This window comes from Eublepharis macularius, chromosome 5 (assembly GCF_028583425.1).
Source record: "Eublepharis macularius isolate TG4126 chromosome 5, MPM_Emac_v1.0, whole genome shotgun sequence".
NCBI lineage: Eukaryota > Metazoa > Chordata > Lepidosauria > Squamata > Eublepharidae > Eublepharis > Eublepharis macularius.
In genome coordinates this window covers 116,947,239-116,970,703 of record NC_072794.1, presented here as the reverse complement: position 1 = coordinate 116,970,703, position 23,465 = coordinate 116,947,239, and the positions used below count along the sequence as shown (strand labels likewise).

The 23,465-nt window shown below is 42.0% G+C and overlaps 1 protein-coding gene across 1 annotated transcript; it reads right to left on the bottom strand.

The window, feature by feature from the left end:
• Positions 1 to 5,452: 5,452 nt before the first annotated feature.
• On the bottom strand, positions 5,453 to 23,465 carry LOC129329826 (complement decay-accelerating factor transmembrane isoform-like). Its single transcript, XM_054979495.1, has 7 exons — positions 23,246 to 23,465; positions 16,951 to 17,136; positions 15,093 to 15,189; positions 12,955 to 13,040; positions 8,234 to 8,425; positions 5,991 to 6,137; positions 5,453 to 5,894 (listed from the first exon to the last, which is right to left on the bottom strand). Exons 1-7 carry the CDS (start codon positions 23,307 to 23,309, stop codon positions 5,767 to 5,769), a joined length of 900 nt encoding a protein of 299 aa, XP_054835470.1. The 5' UTR covers positions 23,310 to 23,465; the 3' UTR covers positions 5,453 to 5,766.

The window sequence follows — 23,465 nt, the reverse complement described above, 5'->3', positions numbered from 1 at the left end:
GCTTATCTCCAAATACGGAGGAGTGGGGTGAGTGAACATTGCCTATAATATTGCTGTTTTACCTGAAAGCCTGGTACATCTCCTAATATGAGATTGTTTGCTAATTTACCCAGGACCAAATGCTTGCAACTCACTTTTGCACAAAATTCCCAGGACAATTCCTTTTCTTTGTTGCAGTGAAGCCTCAGCCTCATTGCAACACTTCAAGGGACTGTCTCGGTAAGAGTGGAATACTTCTGGAGCAAATACGTTTTGGCTTCAGGAGAGATGACATGTTGGCATGGCTGTAAAGTCATTTGGTGGACAGGTTTAGAGGGTACATGACACCAGGACAACAAGGAAATACCTCATTGCAAGCAACAGCAAAGACCAACCAAACATACAATTATAAACTCATCAGGAGATTTCTCAGCCAGGTAGCAGAAGGAGGCCAAGACCAGAGGGAATCCCATGTGCCACTGAAATATCATAATGCAGAGAGGCAGTCTGGGCAATATAATTAGCATGAGATTCAATAGCATCAAGATTATCAGATATGTATATTTAATACCGGGTTCCTACTAAGAGCTGCTTTAAGTATACCTAAGGCCATACGATTCTGTAGGACCATAGCTCTAGTCTGGTAGAGTTGTTTTGCATTTAACAACAAAGCTGTGGCAGTCTCATTAGCTAAAATCTCAAACAGTGCTTGTAAATGGGTAAGCACAACTGCCCAGGGGTATGGAGACTATATACACAATTATTATCAATGTAATATATATTCACTCTTGTGGTGCAAAAGTGTTCAAAGTGTAAAGTGCAAACTACAAATATATATATTCCAATCTAATACAAAAGCAGTCATATCATCCTATATCCTCTATACATCAGAGATACATTTCATTACAATCTCTATTGCTGTAAACAATAAAAATAAATAAATAAATATATCCAACCAATCCTGAAAAACTCTTCTCAGGCATTGTCGAAGGCTTTCACGGCCGGAGAACGATGGTTGTTGTGGGTTTTCCGGGCTGTATTGCCGTGGTCTTGGCATTGTAGTTCCTGATGTTTCGCCAGCAGCTGTGGCTGGCATCTTCAGAGGTGTAGCACCAAAAGACAGAGATCCCTCAGTGTCACCGGTTTTGAAGATTCTTTTAGTTGTGAGAAAAGATGGAATGGTTCTTGTGTCCCTGCAGCGTAGGAGAAAGGTTAAAGAACAGAGTAGATGTGCTTTCTTGTTCCGAAGTGTTTCCAATCTCCGGGTCTGTTGGAATGTTTCCTCCCCGTAGAGGTGTTCGATGTATTGTCGAAGGCTTTCACGGCCGGAGAACGATGGTTGTTGTGGGTTTTCCGGGCTGTATTGCCGTGGTCTTGGCATTGTAGTTCCTGACGTTTCACCAGCAGCTGTGGCTGGCATCTTCAGAGGTGTAGCACCAAAAGACAGAGATCTCTTGGTGATCACACACTGAGAGATCTCTGTCTTTTGGTGCTACACCTCTGAAGATGCCAGCCACAGCTGCTGGCGAAACGTCAGGAACTACAATGCCAAGACCACGGCAATACAGCCCAGAAAACCCACAACAACCATCACTCTTCTCAGGCAGTTTGAATGTCCAACTAGTGAAGACAAACCAGGTATCAAGTAGGTATCAATGGCTCAGTTGGAAGCAAAATAGAAAAGAGTCCAGCAGCACCTTTAAGACTAACCAACTTTACTGTAGCATAAGCTTTTGAGTATCACAGTTCTCTTCGTCAGATAAGCTTTTGAGTATCACAGCTCAGATGCATCTGACGAAGAGAACTGTGATTCTCAAAAGCTTATGCTACAGTAAAGTTGGTTAGTCTTAAAGGTGCTGCTGGTCTCTTTATTTTGGACATATTTATTTCCTATTGTTTAGAGATTATAATGAAATGCATCTCTGATATATAATAGATAAAGGACTACATAACTGCTTTTGTATTACATTGGAATATTATATATAGTTTGCACTTTATATGTTGAACACTTTTGCACCACAAGAATGAATATATATTACATTGATAATAATTGTATATATATTCTGCTTACCCATGGGCAGTTGTGCCTCTCTGTGGTGATTATGTTGTCTCTTCCTCTGTTCATGTAAATGTGTAAGGGCAGCACCTATTCTACCAGAAAGCTTGAGCTTCCAGGTCTCAGAAAAGTTGTGCAATGGTTCGAGAAAGTTCTGACTTCACATAGCGTGACCATAAAAATACATATTTGCAGTGCTGGGTATGAAATACTATATGATGTTTGGCTGCTTAAATCCCATTTCTTTCAATGAAGTTTAAGGAGTCTGTCTTTTGCAGGAGTAGCAGCCTGAGGCTACAGTCCTACTCATGCTTTCTGGGGAGCAAGCACGCATAGGTTCAGACATTAAATCCCAGGTTCAGTGAAAATTAGTCACATGTAAATCCTATAGAAATCATGGGACTGAATTGCTATAATAGATTTAATTATTATTGATTACTATGGAATTGAAATGTAATTCACTTTCTCTTGAATATGGCCACTAGGTTAGGAAAGCAAGGCAAATACATCAACCTAAAACATGTTAAAATTGTAAGGGCTGTTTGTATTACATGAAGGCAATGTACTTCTTCTAGGACCCATCAGTCCCTTAATGAGGCCCTGTCTAAAAATCACTCGAGTTGAACAGGGAGCAAGATACCCTGGCCTCAGTACTGTCAGTGGATTGGCATTAATCCATTCATGTAGGAATTAGTGACTTTGATCATTGTAGGTCAAGCAACGGAATATCAATGAAATAAATGAGTAAGATCTTAAAGCCCACTCACATTTGTGATATTTACAAGCAACTCCCTTACCACCATTATTTTATAAACCATACAGCAGAGCTGAACAACATTAGGACACATGGTAAAGTAATGTAGTTCAGTGGGAAGCTAAGGGCTAAATTAGAGGCGGCACAACTAGATAGGGATGAATGTTCGTTAATCAAGACATTGTGGTAAAATGTTCATGTGATGATGCTGTTTATCACTTAGTCAGTCTTGCTGCTTGCAATGACTGCAGGCTGACAGATAAGCTATGACAGTGACAGAACCACCCCATGACTGCTTAGCCACTGCCCCTCACTCCATCCATATCTGGCTAAGCATAGAAGGCCATGCACAGAAAAGGAACAGAAAAGAGCAAGAGTCCAGTAGCACCTATAAGACTAACAAAATTTGTGGTAGGGTATGAGCTTTCGTGAGCCACAGCTCACTTCTCACTTCATTTCTACATTCTAGCTGTATCTGAAGAAGTGAGCTGTAGCTCATGAAAGCTTATAACCTACCATAAATTTTGTTAGTCTTATAGGTGCTACTGGACTCTTGCTTTTTTCTACTGCTATAGACAGACTAACATGGCTACCCATCTTGATCTATCCCAGGAATGTTTTGTGTTCTACTGGAAGATAACTTTACTTAAGAACATAAGAACAGCCCTGCTAGATCAGACCAGTCATCCATCTTTTTCATACAGTGACCAACCAATTATCCCGCAGGGCCTAAAACAAGACATAAAGGCAAAGATCTTCCGATGTTGTGGTATTCAGAGGGTTGCTGCTACCTTTGAATATGGAGATGGCTGTCAGTCACCATGGCTAGTAACCATGGACAGACCTATCCTCCATGAATCTACCTAATTCCTTTAAAAGTAATCTCTGCATATGGCTATTATTACATCCACTGGCAGTAAATTTAATTACATGTTGAATAAAGAAGTACTTCCTTTTATTGGTCCTGACTCTATTGTTCATGGGGGGCTCCCCCATTCTAGCATTATAGGATGGAGAAAAATGACAATTTTATAAAAATCTATCCTGGCTCTCCAGTCCTGGATCATCATTTTTCTAAACTGAAAAGTGACAGATGCTTTAGCCTTTTGTCATAGGAAAGGTGCTTTAACCCCTTAATCATCTGGTTGCCTTCTTCCAGCACTGCAATACCTTGTCAAGTTTGTTTCCTCGTGTTTTGAGACACGGTGACCAAAACTGTATGTAGCTTTCCAAATGAGGCCTCTCCATATAACTTACAGGAGCTTAATATACTGACTGTTTTATTTTAAGTCCCTTTCCTAATAACCCCCAGCCTGTCTTTTTCACCACTGCTGCAATTTATGATCAAATTAAGTAGCACTGATCCCAAACTGATCCTTGTGGAATCCTTTAAGGGCTTGTGGCTCAGTGGTAGAAAACAAGGTTGCACTTTCCTGTAGCTATTCATTGAGTGGTATTCTGGGCAAACATTCAACAAGACTGCGCATGCACAGGCCAGCTGCAGAAAAGATTGTCAGGGCTTTTTAAAAGACTAGGAGCACTCCCCTTCTCCCCTTGGTACTTTCCTGCCAAAACCATCACATGCCCATGAGGAGGGGTACTGTCCATTCAGTTCTCTCCATGCTGCTACTGGAGACCCCCAGAGTTCACAGTGGGGCAAAGAAAACCACTCGATGAACAAAAGGGACAGGTAAATGCCACCCTGTTTTCATCTTCATGGTTTCTGTGCAGCCCCACACTGAGAGGGTAGCGAGTAATTGCATCCCAGCCAGTGGCCAAAACATAATCAATAGCACAAGGAACAGGCTCCAAGTCCTCAGTAGAGACTCTTACTCATTTATAGGTGCAAGATATGGTAGGCAAGGAGCGGCAGTTGCCAATCAGAAAATTTGCTAAAGGGGCCCTGATAGCAGATTTTTCCCACTGGTCTTGTATGTGATGCATGAACTACTCTGCAACAGGCAGTGAGCTATCAGTGGTTCATGGACTACCTGCTGAGGACCCCGCTATAATGTCTACTGGGCCACCATTATCTACAAGTTCGTTCATTTTCTCAAAGAACCCCAAAGTTTTGGTGAAGCAGGACTTTCTTTTGCAGAACCCATGCTGGTTTTCCTTCAGCAGGTATTGTTCTTCTAGGACCTTAATAATTCTCTCTTTAATAACAGTTTCTACCAATTTACCTGGGCAGTTGTTGGGATAACTGGCCTGTTCTAACTGACTGGACAACTGACAATATATTTCCTCAGGCTTCTTCTTTAGACCTCAGAGTTCTTTCCTGTTATTCTTAGAGTTAAGTGAAATCTCTGCCTTGCTGTCTCTTTAAATAATTCATAGTCCTGGCACTCCAGCAATCACGTATCTGAATATATATCCCCTAAGTCTCCAAAGTTTGTGGACTTTGTATCTGGGTTGCCAGGTCCCCCCCCCCCCGCAAGGGAAACCAGTGTTGGGGGTATGAGGGTAGCGGGTACCTAGCCACACAACTTCTGGTGCAATGTGGAAGTGATATAGGTCATGTTTGGCTGATTTTTAGAGAATTAGGCCATTCTTGGTATGTGAGGAGTGCGTGGTCCCATTCTGGCACATCACATCATGTACCATGTGAAACTGAGGAGCTCACACAAGGATTGACATTTATAAAGCAAACATTTACTAAAGTGTATATTAAAACTATCCTTTAATAAAGTTTATTATGTCAAAATAGCAATAAGAGATCTGTAATCTATTTTCCTACTTATTTACCAAACCTATTTCCACCCATGTTTTTCAAAATAACCACCTAAATATGCCTTCATCCATGTTTTTAGCGTTGATCCTGCAATGCGTCTGCTTCACCCTGTGTGCTGACAATTCTTTACTACCACCAAAATTTTTTAGAGAGCAATCCTAAGCAGTTCTACTCAGGTCTATTCTATGAGCCTCCCAGGAAAGAGTTGCTCGAATGCCACTGTCAGAGCATTTGGAGTTAGCATCGTCATGACTCTTCCTCCTCCTCCTCCTCCAGCCTCTCTTCTCTAGACTGTTGACAGCAGGACTTCATTTCATATATGACTTTGTCCACTTTCTTTTCTAACCCATCCAGGCGTTCTTCGAAGGACTTTGCTGTTCATAAAAATAAATGACATTTGCTAAGTAAGCAGAAAGGCAAGCTGATATGCATCTCTGACTCATCTTTATACATAAATGCAGATAACTTACTTTTTATGTTTATTAAATCCTTGATCTCTTGTAGTATTATGAACAGCTTCTCCCAGGCTAACTCTGTTTGGAGTGTGGGTAAAGAACTAGTATAAGTAGGAAAGGTAGAGGTGACATTGGGTCCAGATGAAGGAAGTAAAATTTCATCTGCAATGGAAAAAAAAAAGACAAGTGACTACCTGTGTGTATACACATGGTAAAGTGTACCACTGTAAACCAACACCAGCTATGTGTTCCACACAGAGAGGGAAGAAGGGTCCTACTGAGCCTCAGCGTCTTAATGAAACAAATCAGTTTGACACCAAATTGCCTCTAGGCACTCGTTATAGGACCGCATGTGCAATCAAGTAACTACTGTGGTTTTCTCAGCTTTCCTCCTGATTCCCATGCAGCCGTTTCCTTGCAGAAGAGTTCAGTTGCAATACAGAACAGCGAAAAAAGGTAACGGGGAGTGGGGGGGGTGTTGAATGTTCGACTATGTTCAAATTTAAGAGTTAAGAGTGGCAAGACTCTAATAATCTGGAGAACCAGGTTTGCCTCTGCTTGAAGCCAGCTGGTTAACCCTGAATCAGTCACTGCTTCTTGGAGCTCTCTCCACCCCACCCACCTCACAGAGGGATTGTCGTGAGGATAACACACTGTGTAAACTGCTCTGAGTGGGCATTAAGTTATCCTGAAGGGTGGCATATAAATAGAATATTATTACATTGTGGGTATTATTATTAGAAACTAATCAGCAAATAAATTCAGTGATGATAAACAATTACCAGACACTTTGGTATAAAAACCATTTATCTAAGATTGAAGGAGCAGGATGCCACAAATTATCAGCTGCACATTTAATAACACTATTCCCTATTAACGTATGTCCAGGATTGTATTCAGATATTAGTATGTTCTCCCATGTGTATTAAGGCTAATATGAAATTACCAAATTTCCCTTTGGGATTTCTGCTCTACTGTAATGGACCAACGGAAAGAGAAAAGTAGCATTAAATAAGAAATGGTTTCACCAAAGAAGATCCTGGGGTACAATCAGCAGGAACTCCAATTAGCAGTCATGCTTGTCTTTTGTTTGCAGATCCTGCATCGCCCATGTTTAACATACAATAGGTAATTCCATTTCTTGTCGCTTCAGATAATGTATCAATCCACTAAAAGATTTTATTTATTTATACATTTGATTTATATCCCATCCTTCCCACAAGCATAATACTAACAATATTGGGCCTCAGGGGCTAACTATATGACTGATTGACCTTGGGTCTCCCGCTCACATCCACCCTGGTCCTGTTGACGTGCTCTATGGGTTTTATACTCAGAGCCCAATTCCCAGGTATATGTGGGCTCAGTTTCGATCAGCTCAGCAGATTGTCAGGAGAAGGAGCTTAAGTCTCCCACACCCATGTGTTTTCCCAGACCTAAAATGGTTCTGGGTAAGCATTCTCTGCCTGGTTGTGAAAACTTGTGTGTACTCAGGGGCTCCCATGAAAAATGTTTAGGATCAAAATGTTAAAATATTCAGACCGTTTTCTCAAGAATACCTTTGCTAGATAAACCCACTTTAAAATGATTTAGCAGCTGTGAATTTTCAGCTCCTGGATGTTGAACCGAATGCTCTCTTTCTCTCTTATATATATATATATATATATATGCAAATTCATACCTTTGAGGATGACTTTCAGCATATGAGATTAAGCTTGTATGAGATAGTTTTAGAAACCTATATATTAATCTACGTATTAATTGTTTAATCTAATTGTAGTTTTTGCTTTAGTATTGCTACAAAACCTACAAATGTAGATTTTGCTTTAGTATTGCTACACCCTGTACTGCTGTACCACAAGCATGTTCAGGAAGAAGTAAGCTAAAAATATGTAAATCTACACACATCATGAAACCAGCACAACATTTTCCCTCCATGTACGTTAAAAAGCCAAACAACTTAGTTGCTTCTATTACACTCAGCATAATGGCCCCAATCCGACCAAAGTTAATCATGACTAAGTCTCATTGAAACCAATGAGAAAATTAGTGTCAATGAATCTACGGGCTAAGCTACAAGAGACAAATTACACGAGGAGGAGCTTGTGAAAGGAGTTGCAATGTTTGCCTGGAAGCTGAGTTTTTAAAGCGATCGGAAGGCTCTGTCAATTTCTTAATTTTTTTCTCATCTAGGGGTTATGTGCAGTAAAAGCAAATCAGCACACAGCCAGATAGGAGTAAACGTGCATTTCCATTACCTTTACACTGAGGTGCAGATCCACTCCACTTTCCGTTCAGATTTTTGTCAACTGTGCACACAATAGTCTTGTTTCCAATCAGAGAGAACTCACGGTCACACTGATATGTTACTGCTGAGCCGTATGTATAGCTGTCCCCCTGCCCATTATGCCTACCGTTGGCAATTTCAGGAGGGGGATAACAAGGAACACCTGGGGAGATAGTAACATTTTGTTCAAGTTGTTTAGTTGCAGAAATAAAACACTTAACACTGCACTTGGGCTGATGCTATTTTCATCTAAAAATGGCTAGTCAAGCAAGTACACTTTCTGATACTAGACTGCAACTGTCTCCTTTCACTCTACATAAACCTGTCCACTCAGTAGCCTGAGAACTCTTCTCTTTGGGCAAACCCCTTAATCCCACATGTTTCTATCTCACTCTTCTTTCACGGAGCTCCAATTCAACCAGTATATATAGGGTGATTGTTGTGAGGATAATAATAACATATTTTGTAAACCGCTCTGAGTGGATGTTAAGTTATCCTGAGGGATGGTATATAAATCAAAGGTTGTTGTTGTTATTAATCCTGCTAAATGGGGTAGGCTGAGTATGTGCGACTGGCTCAAGGTCACCTAGCAATCCTCACTGCAGACAGGGAATTTGAATCCAGGTCTCCCAAATCCATGTCTGACATTCTAACTATTACATCATACTAACTCAAACAGCTGACTTCTTTCCAATGCTTTTTAAGAACAGGAGCTGAAATGGTCTGGGAAACAGGTTGTTCTCCCAGCACCAGTTCCTAAACACAGGCTAACAAAGACAGTTATTTTTAAACAGATTCTGATATGATAAAAATGTTTTCACAGTCATATTTTCACTGGACATCACAATTTTCTAGTCTAGAGTACAATGACTCAGGTAGCACCCTAGCAATCTTACTTTCAATGTGTCTTTTAGACCTCACAAAAATGTGAAAGGAAAAACTAGAAAGCTTTATAAAGAGATCCAGCAGGTACTGCTTTCTACTTTATAAGGCCAATGTCTTCTAGGAAGGTCAAAGGACAAAATTTCCTCCGAATTCAGCACACACATACTAAGCAGTGTTTTAGTTTCTATAGTTTTAATGGATCTCTTTCTTAGTAATGGTAATGGAGCAAAGTTAGCTAGCCTTTTGCTAGTATTTATATTGTAAAGTACAGCTCTACAAATATTTCCCAATATTAGATAAGACACACAAAAAAATTAAGAAGGAAGAAATGGGATATTTGGGTTACTGATGAAGAGGATCCATTTAGCAGGATTTCAGTTATTGACTCAGGTTTTCCTCTTCTCTCATACCAATCCCAACTGCTTCCCAGCAGCTCTAATACCAACTTCCAAACCTGTGTGATTTTCCAAGTACAGATGACAAAGTTGGCAACATTTCACAGCATTTTCTTGCTATCGGAGAGGCAACCAGAGTTGGTTGACACCTACTGTGGAACGTGTGCATTATGTGCTGTCAAGCTGCTTCTAACTTAGGACAACCCAAAGAATGAATGACCTCTAAAACATCTTATTGACAGCCGTGCCCAGAACTTGCAAACTTAAGGCCGTGGTTTATTTTAGTGCGTCAATCCATCTCATGTGAGGTCTCCCTCTTTTCCTACTGCTTTAACTTTTCTTAGCATTATTATTTTTTCCAGTGAGTCTTGTCTTCTCATGATATCTGATCAGATAATGTATTTCCACGTTGATCAAACCACAGCATCCATAGCTGTGGTCTGAATTTCCTTTTGATTTTTTAAATATTGTGGGACAGAGCTCTTGTTTGTTGTTTTTTTTGTTTGCTTGTATTTGTTTGCACCAGATATATAATAGTTTTCTTTGACTTTATAAGTTGCTGAAAAAGTGCATTTAGAATCAAAACTGTATTTTTGTCACTTTTTACTTTTGCTTCTCGTCTATCTTTAGCAATTTTAAGTTTCATCAGTCATCACCTGAGGCTTTTCATTTCCTCTGGCAGTGTTTCCCAATGTTATTCCATGGAAGAACCCCTCATTAAATGTTTCAAATCCCGAGAAACCCCTACCTATTAAAAAAATTACAGGCCAGAAAAAGATGGTGATGATGATGGGGGAAGCGGGAAGGAAGCGATTGAGTTTATTGATGGCACTTGGTATCACTTCCATGAAGAAGAAAAGTTATAAAGTTATAAAAAGTTATAAAGGAAGGATAAATGGGGAGCCATCTGCATATTACTGAAGTCCATTGTTTTGATAGTTGGAGGCGATTGTCTTGAGGTGAAGTTCCTAGAGTCTGCGGCGCCTCGCTTCCCGGTCTTTGCTTCGGGCATCTGCACATCAAAGGTGCAACGTGTAAACAGTTTGTGACAGCAGCTCTGGCTGGCTATGGCATCCACAGGAAAAGTTGTTGTCTTTTTGAAACTGCTCTTGGAATCATGGAATCTTGGAATTTTTGAAACTGCTCTTGGAATCATGGAATCATGGCTTCTCTCTCTCTCACTGCTAGCCTTGGTTCCTACAGGCACCTCAGCAGGGGCTGGCATCTTGGCAAGCAGGTCCATTTATCTGGGTGCAGGATGCCCACTCCAGAGTGTTTGCAGCGAGGGTGGCTTGTGGACACTGATCAGGGGATTGCCCTGCCAGTCCTATGACGTTCCCTTCCTCATGCATCATATTGGACTCAGTACCAAATTACACACATTACATATATAAAGCCCATGTCGAGATTCTGGGAGGGGGGGGGGGGGTTCCAAGCAATGTATTGTCTAGTCAGATAGCTTTGTTATTTTAATATTATATGATCTGCTGAGACTACGGACTTTTAAAAAACTTTACTCTTTTTGTTATTCAATAAAGATTTCTGTATTTTTACAGCAGCAGTGTTCATTTGTGAGTGTGAGACTACCTTGCAACTCAGGAAAGCTTTTCTGGCAGCTTTGCCAGGTTTAGCGAAAGATTCCTCAGGGTTCCAGGCATTGGAACTGGGACAACATTGCTTCCAGAGAGCTTAGGCTCAGGGAGACTAGCTGTCACACAAATAAATTTACTTAAACATTAAAATAAACTTTGCATCCAAAATCAATATACGATTTATTTTCAGTGTGACAGTTGGGCATATTTACTTTTGCGCAAATATTGAATTCTTGGCCAATTTCTTGTAGAACCTGTTTGGGAAACACTGGACTACTCTTTGAGCATTCTATTTTGATAATGTCTCTAGTTTCAACCCACAGTTCTTCTGGTTCATGCTGAACTTAGTAATGCCAATTTGTTCTTTACATAGTCTTTAAAATTCTAAGGAATGTTATTTCTTATTTAACTTTATGATTGTTTTAGTTTTTCTCATCAACTTTATTTCTTGAATTAACAATTTGTGGTCTGTACCACAATCAGTTCCTGGTCTTGTTTTAGCAGAGAGAATAGAGCTTCTCCATTTTCTGCTTCTGATTACATAATCGACTTGATTTCTGTATCAGCCGTCCAGTGATGTCCATGCATACAATTGTCTATTTGGTTGCAACAAATAAACTGTTGGATTCACAAAATTGAGTCCCTCTCCTGCATCATTTTGCAATTCTAGTTCCAATTTTCCAACACTATTTGATTCTGCTGTTCCCTGATTTTGCATTCCAGTCACCTATGGTTTTCAGTGCATTTTGGTTAGGTGTATGATCAATTTCTTCTTAGATACTAGGGTAATAGCTTTCAAATTCTTCCTTTTCAGCATCTGAAGTTGTGGTGCAAACTAGAACGATGGTTATGTTGACAGTCTTTCCATGATGTCTGATTTAAAATATTTGCACAGACTTTGCATTATGGCCCCCAGTTGCTTATGCTAAGTCTCGCCTATTAGAATAACACTTTCTTATGAGTTGGTCATTTCCAAAGTAAAACACTTTGTAATCTTGTGATTACAATGTCTTAATTCAGTTCAGTTGAGTCCATTCACACCAGGATTACAATGTTTAAAAGTTCCATTTCTCATTTTATGATTTCGAGCTTACCTTGATTAATACGTCTCACATTTTATGTTCCTAATATATGCATCACACTGCTTGGACTTTCCTTTTGCAACTATTCACATCAGCGAGTATTCTTTCAGCTTTAATCCACTTACACCAATAAGAACAGTGCTACTGGTACTGGTCTTCTGCTCTTCCCCATTAGCTAACTGAGTGCATTCTGACCTGGGGGTCCTGCCTTCCAGCACTATATCTTCTTTCATCATAGGGTTGTCTCATCATAGGGTGTTTGAGGTATGAGATTATCAGAAGTTGTTTACTACTGCCTTCTTCTGCGCAGTAAGAACGAGCTAAAGTTTCACTACCGTCATCTATGAAAGATCCTCCATCAGCATCACCTTCCAGCACAGCTGCTGTCCAGTAGCTACCTTTCAAGGATTCCCCCACCCCATCAATTTTGTCCATTCAATGACTCTGCTAGGAGTTTAGACTCTGTCAAGTGTCTAAGCTCCTGATGGTAATGCTCTCTGGTTTGCTAACCTACTCAAATCCCCTCAACACGTTAAGGGGTACGTCCTAGTTTGGTACATTAGACCAAATAAATAATGAATGTCAGTTTGGGAGAGAGAGAGGGCGGCATGGTAGCCTCACTGAGGTTTGACCACCATACCAAGGTTTCAGGCACCCGGGTTCATTACTAAAGCTTTGGCGACATGACAGTTACACCAAAATACTTAAAGAAAGACCTTAATGGATAGATTATCTTACGTTCGCAATGTGGAGGCCTACTATTCCAATCAACATTGCTGCCGCTCAAAACACACCGAGCTTCAGTTCTCCCTACTGGTCTGTATCTAAAAAGGAATGAGTTGAATATATTAGAACACATGGCAGAATAGGAAAAAACAGAGTATTCTTCCTGTAAGTGGAGTCATTTGTCACGTTACCACAAAATTCCTTTTTGCTATGGCCTTTCCTTCATATGTTAGACACAGTGTTTTCAAAGATTACAGTGGACCTTATCAATTCCAGATGAAATATTTGCTTACCTGGAAAAGCTTGCAGGATTAGGATTTGGCAGGACTATATTGCCCCACAGTATGTTTTCAGTTATCTAACACTAAGACAAAGCATTGTGGAAAATTTGATGTGGTTCCCCCATTTATCTTCAGCTGTGACAACTGTTAGAAAGGTTGCAGCATGCTGACTTACTCCTTTGTACCAACTAGGATGCATTGGCAGTAGAATGCATCTGTGGACTTGAGAGAGATTGGGCCGCCTTAAACCCAAGGGCTTACTGAGACTCAAAACAATGTTTTCAAAAAGAATTAAGAGACAGGTTTTTAAAATAGGTTTCAAAATGGGAAGGGGAGGACAGAGAATATATCTACCAATGAGGTCACTTGTGGACCCATATGCAAGCACAATCCATATTATACTGTTGAAAGTTTGTTAGCTTACTGGCAAAGAGACTGAGCTACAAACAAGGAAAAACACCAATTCCTTGACAGTCAGATTGACTACGTCATATTACAACAAGAGTAAATGACGTCGACATAAACTCCACGAAGTCCAATGTGAAATTTTATGACCACTGATTGTACACTAGCTGGGGTGATGAACTACATTCCCCTAACATACATTGCTGTTTGAAAGCAAGCACTACTAGTCTGCAACCACTGCACTAGCTCACAAGGTATCTGGACCCAGCATAAAGACTGCACATTCCCTTTAACATAAAATCATCTGGCGGCTTGAAGAACCACAAACTAACCTATTTAGTGCCAATCCATTTCCCTTTTGAGGCTTGAGGCTGATGAAAGCTCTTTCCTTTTTCAAGGGAAGAGCCAGTTCTAACATCCATACCTAATACATATTCATTCAGACATTAAATATTTAATAGCACGGGCAATTTGACAGCACACATCAACCACAGCAGAAACTGTGGCCTTACAATTATAGAAATTAAAGGCTTTACATTACAGAAATAATGTGATGGAGAAAACGGTCAAAAAGCCTGCCTCATACTTTGAAGAACCCTGACCTTAAGACGGGAGGCACACTTTGTTGAAATAACAACTTGGCCAGCATGTACAAGAATCCTACTTATACAATGAGATGAGACACAAAACCTTGAATTTAATTCCTGCCAGTCTACTAACACTGGTGATAAGATTTTATCAGTTTCTAAGCTTCACACAGAAGCTGAGCAAATAACCCACTGATAATTTTTTACAACTCAACCATTAAATCAAGTAAGTGGTAGATCTATTCCTTACCCTAAAAACCCACCGACTAACAGAGATATTATTACAGTAAGTCAGGGGCTGCTGTGGATGCTCTGGAGGCCAGGTGTCGTGGCATGGGTTTGGTGGTGTTGGATGGGTCCATACTGCTCCTGTCCTCTGGGCCGCCCTATTGGCCCAGCCAAAACAACCTTGAGCAACCCGAGGGCTCCCCCTTGGAGGCCACAGAAAGGGTGGGCCAATTGCTGAGCCCCAGGGCTCACGTACGACAGGTCCCACCTGCGAGGCTGTCCCTTAGCTTCAGGGACAGTCCTGCATGTATTCTCCTCCCCCCCACGGCCTTCCTATGGCCGTGGCCGGCTCGTCTGCTACTGGGTTGCTCCATCCTGGGCCTCCCTGCCAGTCAGTTGGGTCGTGCCACCCTCTGCACATCCGATGGCTTCTTTGGGGCCAGGGACTCTCCACACTTGCCTCCTCTGCCCCTCGTCTGCTGCTGTTCCGCCACTGGTGAGTCTGCCTGGGGCTTTCGGGGGGGTGCAGATCAGAGTCCGCAGGGCGGTGGGGAGCAGCCCCCAGACACAGTATTAGCCTAATCTGAGTAGATCACAGCAACAGTTTTACATTCATTTAAACTGATCTGGCAGGCAACCTACAACTCACCCCTCATAACAGGCAAAAGTTATTTGATCCCCCAGCCGCAGCTCACTGTCTTCTACTATATGGCCATTCCCTATATCAGGAGTTGGACATCGTTTTCCTAGGAGAAAGATTAGGAAATTACTTTATTATTTCATTTAAAAAATAGCAGTATGAGAACACAGAAATCTGGCTTGTATCCTGCCTGCCTTTATTCATGACACAAAGGCACTTCCAGTAGTGGAGGCAGCATCTACCAATTTGCTTTTTTACAGCAGACCCCTGACCTACCCCTGACCTGCCCTCTGTAGCACTGATTAAACTTCCCTGACCTAAACTACCCTAGAACAGAATTTTAGGGGGCTCAGCAAGCTGCAGGAGGAGGAAGTGGTAGGGAAGTCATCTTCAGCTTGCAGACTGCATAAGATACAAGCCAAAGCCTTTGATGAGTGACTTGTATCGTCCAAATCCAAATATCCAAACACCTTAGAAGAACCACCCCAACATTATGGCCATACGCATAAGGTTGGATCCAGACTAAACAAGGCATTTTCCACGGATTCCTCTTTGTCACTGCAGACCTTCCCTCACATCATTCCTCAAGATCGCCTACCCACAAGAAGCAACATTTTGTAGAGATCAGTGGGCTACAGCTGGTAAAGGGGAGAAAGGGAAATTCCATACCACTGATGGAAAATTTAGTCTGATCCAACCCATAACATTGTGGTATGCAAGTCAGTCCCCATGCAAGTGCAGTTGTATTATGCTTAATTAATGAGCTGGAACCAAAGGAAGGAGCCATACAATCTCCGGCAAATTTTGGTTGAATTATCTTTATCCAGCCCATTCCACTCCCAAGGAATCTGGGAGGATGTGCCTATTTCCACTACCCCTCCCTCTAATGTATGCTGGGTGCAGCAAGAGCAATCAGCCAGAGGCCACCCAATGATCTTCATGGCCCACTGAAAACCTGAATCCAGGCCTCCCCAGTACAAGTAGGATACATTATCCTTTCATTACTGCCAGTGCACTGTAGAAGATCCATACAAATCTTCTGGCAGATACTGGGGCAGGTGAGGCAGATAACATGGACGTAATTCAGGCATTACACAAAGAAGAAGACTTCCAAAATGCTAAATTCAGTACAGCAGAGAGAAATATCAGGAGATATATTGCAAGGCGGCTCAGGAATCCTGTGTAACCATTTAAACCGAGGTTCAAGAAATCCCTACTACTATTTGCTTTTAGAGAGCATAGTTAAGAGGGTACCTGACTTGAGCATCGTAATAACCCCCAAGGCTTTTGTAACTTTCTTTAGCATTAAGGTCTGACTGAACTTTGATGCAAAACACTGAAGATAAAATGAGATGTGTGCATTTCTGCAGCTTCCAGCATTTTATGAAACCTGTCAGGAGTATGTGGGGCACAATCTGGACCAAGGCCACAGCACAAGGAGAGGGTGGGTTAATCCTCCGCACTGCTAGTTTTCCTGAATCTGAAGCTTACCTGTACCCCTATCAGTACATACAAGTTTCCCCAATGGGATAAATGGCAACTCCCCAGGGGCTGGAAAAACAGTGCAGTGGGGCTTAAATCCCATCTGCATCATAGTTCTGATCTGAATTGGGTTCCTGTGTGCCTGATAACTACATCTGAAAAAAACACTGGGAGCTGTGGAAATGGGCACATCTGGTTGGACCCTGAGAGACTCCTGGTCTGATCTAGCGTTGGTGTTCTGCAGTTCTCCTTATTCAACTTCTGAAGCTACTGATCTTGAAGCATATTAGCTACTTCTTGTACTACTAGGTATCAGATAAATAGAAAAGTAAATTGCTGAAGGCTCTGCAGAGGTGTTGCATTCCACATTTCAGAAGATACTCACCTCGACAGAACACATCAACCTGTGACCACTCTGACGTGTCAAGGCATCGAATAACAGGTCGCTTTCCAGGAATATATTCATAACCTGAGATGCAAGTGTAAGTCAACTCAGTCCCAGCAGGATAGCTTGGCTTTGGTTCTTGCTTTAGTGCGGCATTGCGGATAGGTTCAGGAGGGTTACAGTCACCTGGATATAAAGGTACACATGAAGATTTAATTATTTTAGGATAAGGGAAGGTTGGTTGCAGCACTGAACTCTAGAGAATTCATAATTTCTCATAAAAGAAAAATACAAGCATGTTCTTACAGACATTGGAGTTAATATGCCGAATGCACCTGGAACAAGACTGACTGCAATAACACTTGTTCTTTTACATTTGACAGTGATGGGGGTTTTCTAGAAAACTTCCCAAAAATTTATTTGCTCAAAATAGAGCACGATCTGTTCTAGCACATTAATATTGACTTAATTTAGTAAACAAATTCAGAGGTATGGTTGTTGTGGATTTTCTGGGCTGTATAGCTGTGGTCTTGGCATTGTAGTTCCTGACATTTCGCCAGCAGCTGTGACTGGCATCTTCAGAGGTGTAGCACCAAAAGACAGATCTCTCAGTGTCACAGTGTGGAAAAGATGTTGGCAGGTAATTTATATCTACTCAGGAAGGTGGGGTTGGGCTGAGTCATCCTGTAAAAGTTTCCCAGGGTGTGGAATGCTAATGGAGGGAGGCTTCACTGTATCCTGAGGAGGTTCTTTTGCATATGGATTGGTGCTTGATATGCTAATCTTCTCTGCAGGGCTATTGTAGGGTATAGAGTATTTTGTTAGCCTGGTGTTTTTCAGGACTGGAAACCATGCTCTATTCATTAACTTAAATTCTCTTCTTTCCTGTTGAAATTGTGCTTATGCTTATGAATTTCAATAGCTTCCCTGTGCAATCTGATGAAGTAGTTGGAAGTGTTGTCCAGTATTTTAGTGTCCTGGAATAGGATACTGTGTCCTGTTTGAGTTAGGCTATGTTCAGCCACTGCTGATTTTTCCGGATGGCCAAGTCTGCAGTGTCTTTCATGTTCTTTTATTCTTGTCTGGATGCTACGCTGTGTGGTCCCGATGTAAATTTGTCCACAGCTGCAGGGTATGCGGTATACTCCTGCAGAGGTGAGGGGGTCTCTACTGTCTTTTGCTGATTGTAGCATCTGTTGTATTTTTCTGGTGGGTCTGGGAAACTCTTACAGGATGACTCAGCCCAACCCTCCTTTCCTGAGTAGATATAAATTACCTGCCAACATCTTTTCCACACTGTGACACTGAGAGATCTCTGTCTTTTGGTGCTACACCTCTGAAGATGCCAGTCACAGCTGCTGGCAAAACGTCAGCAACTACAATGCCAAGACCACGGCTATACAGCCCGGAAAATCCACAACAACCATTGTTCTCCGGCCGTGAAAGCCTTCAACAAATTCAGAGGTACTTCACATTTATTTTATGTCTCAATAGAATATACCTGAAATGAAATACTCGATTAGGAAGTAAAAGTATGAGTCAAATAAAGTTTAAATGTTATATTCAAACCAATTCAAAGCTGTATGTTTAAGCTTTTTACTGGAATAATCCTTGTAGTTACTTAAAAAGAATACAGTAACTGCTTTCCTCACACTGGTTAATCCCGCCCCCCCCCCGAAAAACCTAAACACAGAGAAAACTGCTGACATGCTAATTTTAGCATACATAAACATTTTTAGGTGCATGGTAAAGCACTGAGATGGTTGTTCATTAATTAATTTTATTAATTTATTTATTTTGATTTATACCCAGCACCCCACAAATGGGCTCAGGGCGGCTCACAGCATCCATAAAATACAAAAATTTAATCATAAAAACTATAAAATCAGTAACAATCTTACTAATCGTTAAAATAGTCCAGATGCCTTATTCATAGGCTACGTAGATAAACAATCAGGAGTCCACACATGGGCCATAACATATGGGCATAACACATGGCCAAGGACAGTCACAGGAAAAGTGGTGGTCTTAGGTGGGGAGGGGGAGGACACACGCTGGCACTCAGCCAAAGTCCTGGTGGAAAATCTCCATTTTGCAGGCCTTGTGGAACAGTAGCAGGTCCCACAGGGCCCGGATCTCCACCAGGCTGGGGCCAGGGCAGAAAAAGCCCTGGCCCTGGTTGAGGCCAAACGGATGTCCTTCAGGCCAGGGACCACCAGGAGTTGCTTGTCTGCAGAGCACAATGCCCTGCCAGGGACGTAATGGGAGAGGCAGTCCCGCAGGTATGCTGGTCCCAGTCCATGGAGGGCTTTGAACACCAAGGTTAACACCTATTTCAGAACAGTTTAACTATTGTCCGCAAACATCACTGTGGCATCATCACTTGCATTACTTGTTAGTAACATACCAGACTGGAGATTACTATATGCCTTCCACATGCAAGAGAAGTCAAATTTTAGCTTAAACTTTGATTTGATCTACAATTCAGGTGAATGTTTATCTTTTTAAAAAATTGGGCATATGTATTTGTGGTTTTATTCCCTGCCCCCTCCCTTACAGACAATGAGGTGTACATGTATAATTTTACACAATTCCTAGGGGCAATCACCTGCAAAACAATAATTACAACTTTGAAACTGCCAAGCTTGCCTTACATTGTATCGGCTACAGCATCCATTCATTGCTCTGTAAACGATGGCACTTTAAAAATGGAAAATTTCCCACAGAAAAATAAAAGTACAGGAAAATGTTCTACCTCGCATCACTAGGGATCCCAGAGTTACACCCATCTAAATCCACTGAATGAAATGGACTTAGAAGGGTATAATTTTGCACTGAAAGGAGACCTTCTAGGCCACCTTTCTAGTTAAATTTATTTAGAAAATTAAGAGATGAAAAACACAAGGTTTAATTCTATCTTGCTACTTCTATTGTTTACATAACCCAAAAGTCATATACACAGTAAGTTGGTGTTAAGGAAAAATTTCTTAAAGGTACTCTGCATTCAGATTACATTTCCCAACAGCAGTCACTCACAATTAACTAAGACACCAAAAGTGATCCATAAAGAATTAATGAGCTTTATTTACAATAAAACCCAGATGCAGTGCCATGTTCTGACACATGCATAAAGATCAGATACAGCAGAGATTCTTATATACCTTTCAAAGCTAATTGTTTACAGAATAAAAGACCAAAGGTTAACACAGGGTTTATGCAAATAATTCTTTGGAAATGCTGTCTTCAGGAATTATGGCACCTGATGGGTCTGGATGACAAAACAGTAAACACTTCCTGATATCCTTATTCACAGTTCCTAGTTCCTTATTTGCAAAGCCAAAGACAAATACTGTGGAGGAATTGAAAAGATCTGCACCCCTATATGAAGTTTGTAGGGGCACATATCATACACCTACAGATTCAGCAGATTCAGCCCTCTAAGTAAATCTATAATAAGTCATCTTACAAAGTCCAGTTCTTGAGTTAACAGCTTCAAAGTAGGATGCCCCCAGAACATGTCAATAAGCAGAAGGGGGGGGGGCTGCAGCAGAAAAAAAAATTGGATCACGCCAAATCACACAACTCTGAACACCAGAGACTGTCCCCTACAAGAGGGTATGTGCTGGTGCTGATCCAGTCTCTGGTTCTGGAGCTAAGGCCTCCTATTTGGACTGCCTCCCAGAACCTTGTTTGAGAACACTTGTGAATAAGGTATTGGGGAAAATAAAAGACCTCTGTACTCCAAAACAATCTTTGGATCACCCCAAATCACACAGCCCTGAACTCCAGACACTGCCCCCTACAAGAGGACATGTGGTGTTGCTGATCCAGTCTCTAGTTCTAGAGCTAAGGCCTCCTATTTGGACTGCCTCCCAGCACCTTCTATTAGACATTGCTGTGAATTAGGAACTGGGGAAAATAAAAGCCCTCTGCGCCCCAAAACAATCTTTGGATCACCCCAAATCACACAGCCCTGAACTCCAGACACTGCCCCCTACAAGAGGACATGTGCTGGTGCTGATACAGTCTCTAGTTCTAGAGCTAAGGCCTCCTATTTGGACTGCCTCCCAGCACCTTCTATTAGACATTGCTGTGAATTAGGAACTGGGGAAAATAAAAGCCCTCTGCGCCCCAAAACAATCTTTGGATCACTCCAAATCACACAGTCCTGAACTCCAGACTCTGCCCCCTGCAAGAGGACATGTGCTGGTGCTGATCCAAACATTGGTTCTGGTGCTATGACCTCCTATTTGCACTGCCTCCCAGAAGCTCATAGTGGGAACAGCTTCTGTCTCAAAGGAGGCCTTGTCTTTGGCCTCCTCAGATTTGGAGTCTGGACTAGAGTTGTTAACATATTCATTTGAGTGCCTGATTATAAGTGGTCACGTTTACCCTCACAATGTTAAGAAGGCTTATGAATATGGCAATATCATAAACCCCTCTCATGTTTAAAACACAGACTAGCTGCCACGCTAGACACGAAATGGAAAAATACTGGAATCCACACGCCCTCAGAGCATCCCAGCGTTGCACTAAATGTTCGCTAAACACCCGAAAGTATAGCATCTTTCTACCGCGATTTCTGAATCGCACTAGAAAAACGCTATACTTCCGGGTGTTTAGTGAACATTTAGCGCAACGCCAGGACACACCAAGGGCATGTGGATTTGCCCTGAGCCCCACACCCGACACTTATGCATAACCATAGAACGATGGAGGTATCCAGAAGAACTTGCATGAATTTATTCACACACCTTTCAAAATCTGTCTTTACCCCCTTTTCTATTAAAACCTCACTCATTCAGACATCACTTGTCATCAGATTATCTTTTTACACCTATAGTTCCTCACAGGATGGCGCAATCTAACATTCCTACTTCATTGTCCCAGCTCAAAGACAGTGTGCCCTCTCTTTGTCTCCCCCAGAGACAACCATTAAGCCATTGTTTATGAGCAGAAGGTGATCCAAAGATTGTTTTGGGGTGCAGAGGGCTTTTATTTTCCCCTGTTCTTTATTCACAGCAATGTTTAATAGAAGGTTCTGGGAGGGAGTCCAAATAGGCCTCAGCTCCAGAACCAGTGACTGGATCAGCACCAGCACATGTCCTGTTCTAGGGGACAGTCTCTGGTATTCAGAGTTGTGTGAACTGGGGTGATAAAAAAAAAATTCTGCTGCAGCCTTCCCCCCTTCTGCTTATTGACTTGTTCTGTGGGTACCCTACTTTGAAGCTGTTAATTCAAGAACTGGGCTTTGTAGGATGACCCATTATAGATCCACTTAGAGGGCTGAGCCTTCTGAATGTGTAGGTGTATGATATATGCCCCAACAAACTTCATTTTGGGGTGCAGATCTTTTCAATTCCCCCACAATATTTGTCTTTGGCTTTGTGAATAAGGAACAAGGAACTGCGAACAAGGAACTGGGAACCAACTTCAGCTTCGTGATGATTTCATCTCCGTTCTGCACTGTGCCTCCACATCATTGAAGTTAAATAGCAACAACCACTTCTGAAAAAGCAGAATGTTCCTTCGCTCCCATAAAATTTGGCAGCCCAGGTTCTAGCACCCCTTACTTGTTATGCTCTGTTTCCTCAGGAATAATGTTCTTTTACCACAACTTGTTTTTATAAACTTGTAATTTTCCAGACTTCACCAGTGCCTTGGAAGCGGTTGAGACAATTTCAGCCAATCACATTTAACTGCCATGGATGAAGTATACTGAAAGCACAGGACAGAAAAAGCTGAAGAAAGAGATAGAGAGGCTTCTAATAAATCCTTCACAAGAATCAGGACTGGGGAAAGGGCCTTCAGCCAATGAAACTCACTTGGTACTTAAAAAGGGGTGTTCCCACAGCACAGGGCCTGAAGCAGCACACCTTTGGGAAGGACCAGCTAGTCTTCTTGTTCTTTTAGCGGTAAAAAGAATAAAAGAAAAGACAACAAGGAAGCCGTGACGACCTACAGAAAATCTGAGGGATGTCTACCCACCCCCCTTCTGAAGAAGGGAGCTCCGAGCTCCCTTCTTACAGCTTCTTACACCCTGAAAATCTTGTTGGTCTCTAAGCCGCTGCTAGACTGACTTCCAACGTTTACAGACATAACCAGAAACCCTTTTAGGACTAGGACTAGGACTTCTCAGCAGAACCCAGGAACAGAAGCGCTTCCTCCTCGGTGTGCGCAATCCTTTTCCCGCAGCCCCCCTTCGCCCCCAAATGATCACTAGAGTGCCAGTCACAATAAACCCTCTTACAGCAGAAAGGCCACGCTGAAAATTAAGCCAGTCCTCCTTACTCACCACGAGCCTCCGACAAGAACACCAGCAACAGGGCGGCCAGAAACGCACCACGGCAGGGAGGCATCGCGGCAATGACAGGGCACAAGCCGGAGCGTTCCAAGGGAGGGAGGCCGGGCGGGCGGTCAGCCCCGCAGAGAGCAGCGCAGCAGAGGAGGGCGGAGGACCCGACGGGAAGTCAGTCCTTTCCCGTCCACTGGGCGCGGCAGCTGCGGTATCTTTA